The 3,733-nt window shown below is 38.8% G+C and overlaps 1 gene segment (V, D, J or C); it reads right to left on the reverse strand.

Moving 5' to 3' along the window:
- Positions 1-2,913: 2,913 nt before the first annotated feature.
- On the reverse strand, positions 2,914-3,435 carry LOC107148391. The segment is given in 2 exon segments: positions 2,914-3,218; positions 3,387-3,435. Coding segments are annotated over 2 exon segments (354 nt in total).
- Between the last annotated feature and the right edge of the window lie 298 nt (positions 3,436-3,733).

Raw genomic sequence — 3,733 nt, forward strand, 5'->3', positions numbered from 1 at the left:
CTCCATATATTTAATAAGTGCTTCTCCTGTGAGGAAGCCCCGCCTCTGTACCCATTACTTAATAGTTACCGAACATAACATACTTGGCAACACAAAATAGTAATTCTTATACAATGTAAAATTGTTCTTTTTGTTTTTCATTTTTCTTGGACAATGTACCTTGACAGAGATTGCTTGTATAGACATTTGTAACCATTCTCTAGCTTGTACTCAATTAGAGTAATTTGATCCACTTCCCTTCTGCTTGCTTGCTTGCTGCTATGCCAACCTGGAAAGTCCTGTGGGAAATACCAATGTACCCATCGCATTGTCTCACTAACTGCCCAATCCAGCTTCTGTACTTCAGTTTATTGACATAGTTGCTTGCTTACAGCTATGTAAACCCAGATGTGGTTTTTGCCTTTAAATATCCTAAAATGCTCAGGTGTGGGCCTGTTCCTTGCAGAGACAGTTATGGTCCTGCAGGGAGCAGTCACCAGCTGGCTGGCTAAATAAAGACTCTTCAATTTGGACAAAACTGGGACTTGGTGTATTTTTCTGAGTGACCTTCCTCACAATAATGACAATGTTATTGTCACCAGTTTTAAAGAAACCAATGTTAGTATCTGCCAAGGTGCATTCTTCTGCAGACTCTGAGACAGAAAATAATGGACAGCATCCCCTCACTCTCATTTATTGTGCTCAAGAACAATTCCCACCAGCAAAATGCACACTTAATGGGTCAATAAACTGATATACATTAACTACCTACAATAGCAACCAAAAGGAAATCTCCAATATTTACAAATATACCAGATCTTCTGCAATTAAATCCAAACATTCTTCTGCCATCCTTCCTCTCTTATAGCCCTGGCCACCATCTCCCACTCCATTTAGTTACTCCTCCCCTTCTGTGGGAGAAATGGTGCAAAGATATAGGGGAAGTTGGGATTCCCACCAAACTACAGTGAAAGAATTTTATCCCAGTAGAATTTTTATACTCCAGATCCTGGACACTTCCAATCTATCTCAGGTACTATCTTAATGATAGAAAGGAAGATTGCTGAGAAATTATGGAAAGAGATATCTCTACAGTTTTTGGTCAATCATAATCTTTTTGGAGAACTCCCCATGCATGTATGCATATACATTCCCCAAAGAAATTTTTAAAAAATGTTCATCTTATCTTTTCAAATGTGGGACTCCCAGTCCCCCTTCACTCTTTACATTCTTTTCTTTCTTTAAAATTTTACTATTTCTTGGGCTAAAACTTTCTCCAGAAATCATGAGCTTCTCATGGACACATTAAGCATTCACACTCTCAGAAACCACAAATATTTTTCTAAACAATATTTTCTTGCAGGATCTGAGACAAGGTCATGGGATAAAATTATATGCACAGATGGACATATAGATTATTTCACTCACCTTGAGGTTTTATGCTTTTAAAATCACAAGTTTCAGGAGTAGTTGAAGAAATTTGGTGACAGTTTCCACTCTAACCTTTGAAGAATCTTATGTGAAGTAAATTTGCTTCATATTCTCCTACTGTGTCCTTAGGGTTGGTTTGGAAGACTTCTATAGCAGTGCTTCATGGGTGGCTACAATAGTAGACTAGTTTCTGGTCCTTAAACCAAAGAGATATCAGAGGCAGACGCTTAGCACCCAGGCCCCTGAGTTTGCCAGAGTTTGCACTCAGCTCCACCTCAGTTTCTGACACTATGTCACCTAGAACACAGTAGTACATAGCTAAGTCTGATTCTTGGGCAGAAGTTTTCTCCAAATGGAAGGAGGTAGTTTCTCTCTTGTATGTGGCTTCAAAACCTTTCTCAATTCCCTTATCATTGGCCTTCACAGCTTTCAGTAGGGGCTGTGGACCTTTTCCAGGGTATTGGATATACCAGAAAAGAGTAGGGTAATTTGAGACTGAGTAAGTACAGTTTATATTCAGAAAAGCCCCTTCTAAAAAGGTCACTGAGTCTCCATGGATCCAATCTGGGGGGGAAGAAAGAGACCTGTGTTCACCATGAGATACAGCTCTTAGATAAGTTCATGATTAAAAGCTTTTCTGACATCATAGAAGAAAGAGTCCAAATTAAAAAAAAAAAAAACATTACTCACCAAGTATCAAGGGCATCTTGAGCTTAATTCAAGAGTTATTATTTGGTTATTCTATCATTTTATGTGTCAGAATATGGTAAATATAGCCTCATAAAATAAATATAATAATTTAGGTAGTAAGTTCACATGGCAATTTTAAAATTTAGAAACACTTAGCTATAAAACCAATGTGATTTTTTAAATAAGCATTGTTTGTACTTGGGATATCAGCAACAATTAATATATAAAAAATTCAGTTGAAACTGAATTTGTAGGAATAAATTTAGATAAATTCAACTGAAGATACAGATAAGAGACTTCAAAATAATTGAAGAACATAAAAGGTCCTTTATGAATTAATAAATTAGCCTTTTTTCTGAATTAAAAAAATAACTAATAAGTTGATACTTCATATGTTAATGTATTCATTAAAGTAATTCCTCACTTTGCTTTCAACAAGTTTTTTGTTTTATTTGCTTTTTCATTTGTTTTAATGGAGAGTTATTGAACACAAAGAAAATGAAATAATACAATATTTATATTGAAAAATAAATGTGTAAGAATTTCTTCAAAGTGTACTGCTAAGGAGTGATTTGCTGTAAAAGGCAATAAAATTTGCTATAAACTATTTGCTGAGAGTATTATTGAATGAAACAAAGAGAGCAGAATTTCCTCAGAATAAATATTTTCCCTCCAACCCCAGAGAGGAGCCAACACAACCCTGGCCACTTCCTGTCTGAAGTGGCATTACCTGCCTTGGTCCCTATAGCAGGTGGCTGTCTCAGGCAGACCCTGGCTTTTTGTACAACTGCCTCCAACAGTCCTCTCACTGTGCTATCTATCTCTCAGTGCACAGAAATACACCGCTGAGTCCCCCAGCTGTGAGGCTGAGATGACAAGCTGGATGGATTTGCTTGCCTTCTGCAAATTCACTGAGTAGCGACCTTCTGTGGCATTTTGCTGGCTGTAAGAGTTCTGAAGGATGAGGAAGACCATCTCCCCACTGCTGGGCTGCTTGTACCAGAGGAGATCATAACTTCCAGCACTGGTATCATAGGAGCAGAGCAGGCTCACAGCCTCCTTCTCCTGCACCCACATGGCTGGCTGGGCCTGAGTCACCTTCTGGGCAAAACTGGATCCTGAAGGAAAAAGGACAGAATCAGAAAGTTGAGGGACAAGCTCTTGGGACAAAAGAAGGTGCACTTTTACACACTGCTAACCATCCCTCCCAAAGTCCCTTTAAGGCTATCCTGTCCCCCAATCTCTAGGTCACAAAAAAGGCCCCTTCCCACAGGGACCATTCCTACCCAGCCACATGGACACCATGACCAGTTTCAGCAGTCTGGGCAGCACCATGTTTGCCTTATTCCTTCAGAAGAAATTCTTCTTTGACTCCAGGGCTCTGTACTGGGTGGGCAGGCTGATAGGGTGAGGGAGGTACTACTGAGCTCCAAGCTGCTGCTGCCCCAGAACAGGAAAGGAAGTCATGTCAAACTGCTGTGTGTGTGACTGGCAATCTCACCAACCCAGACTCCCTTCTTAATTTAACAACTATTGAACCTGTAGCCTAGGTGTCCATCAATAAATAAATGGGTAAAGAAAACGTGAGATATATATATATATATATATATATATATATATATATATATATATA

This window comes from Marmota marmota, unplaced genomic scaffold (assembly GCF_001458135.2).
Source record: "Marmota marmota marmota unplaced genomic scaffold, marMar, whole genome shotgun sequence".
In the NCBI taxonomy this organism is placed as follows: Eukaryota; Metazoa; Chordata; class Mammalia; order Rodentia; family Sciuridae; genus Marmota; species Marmota marmota.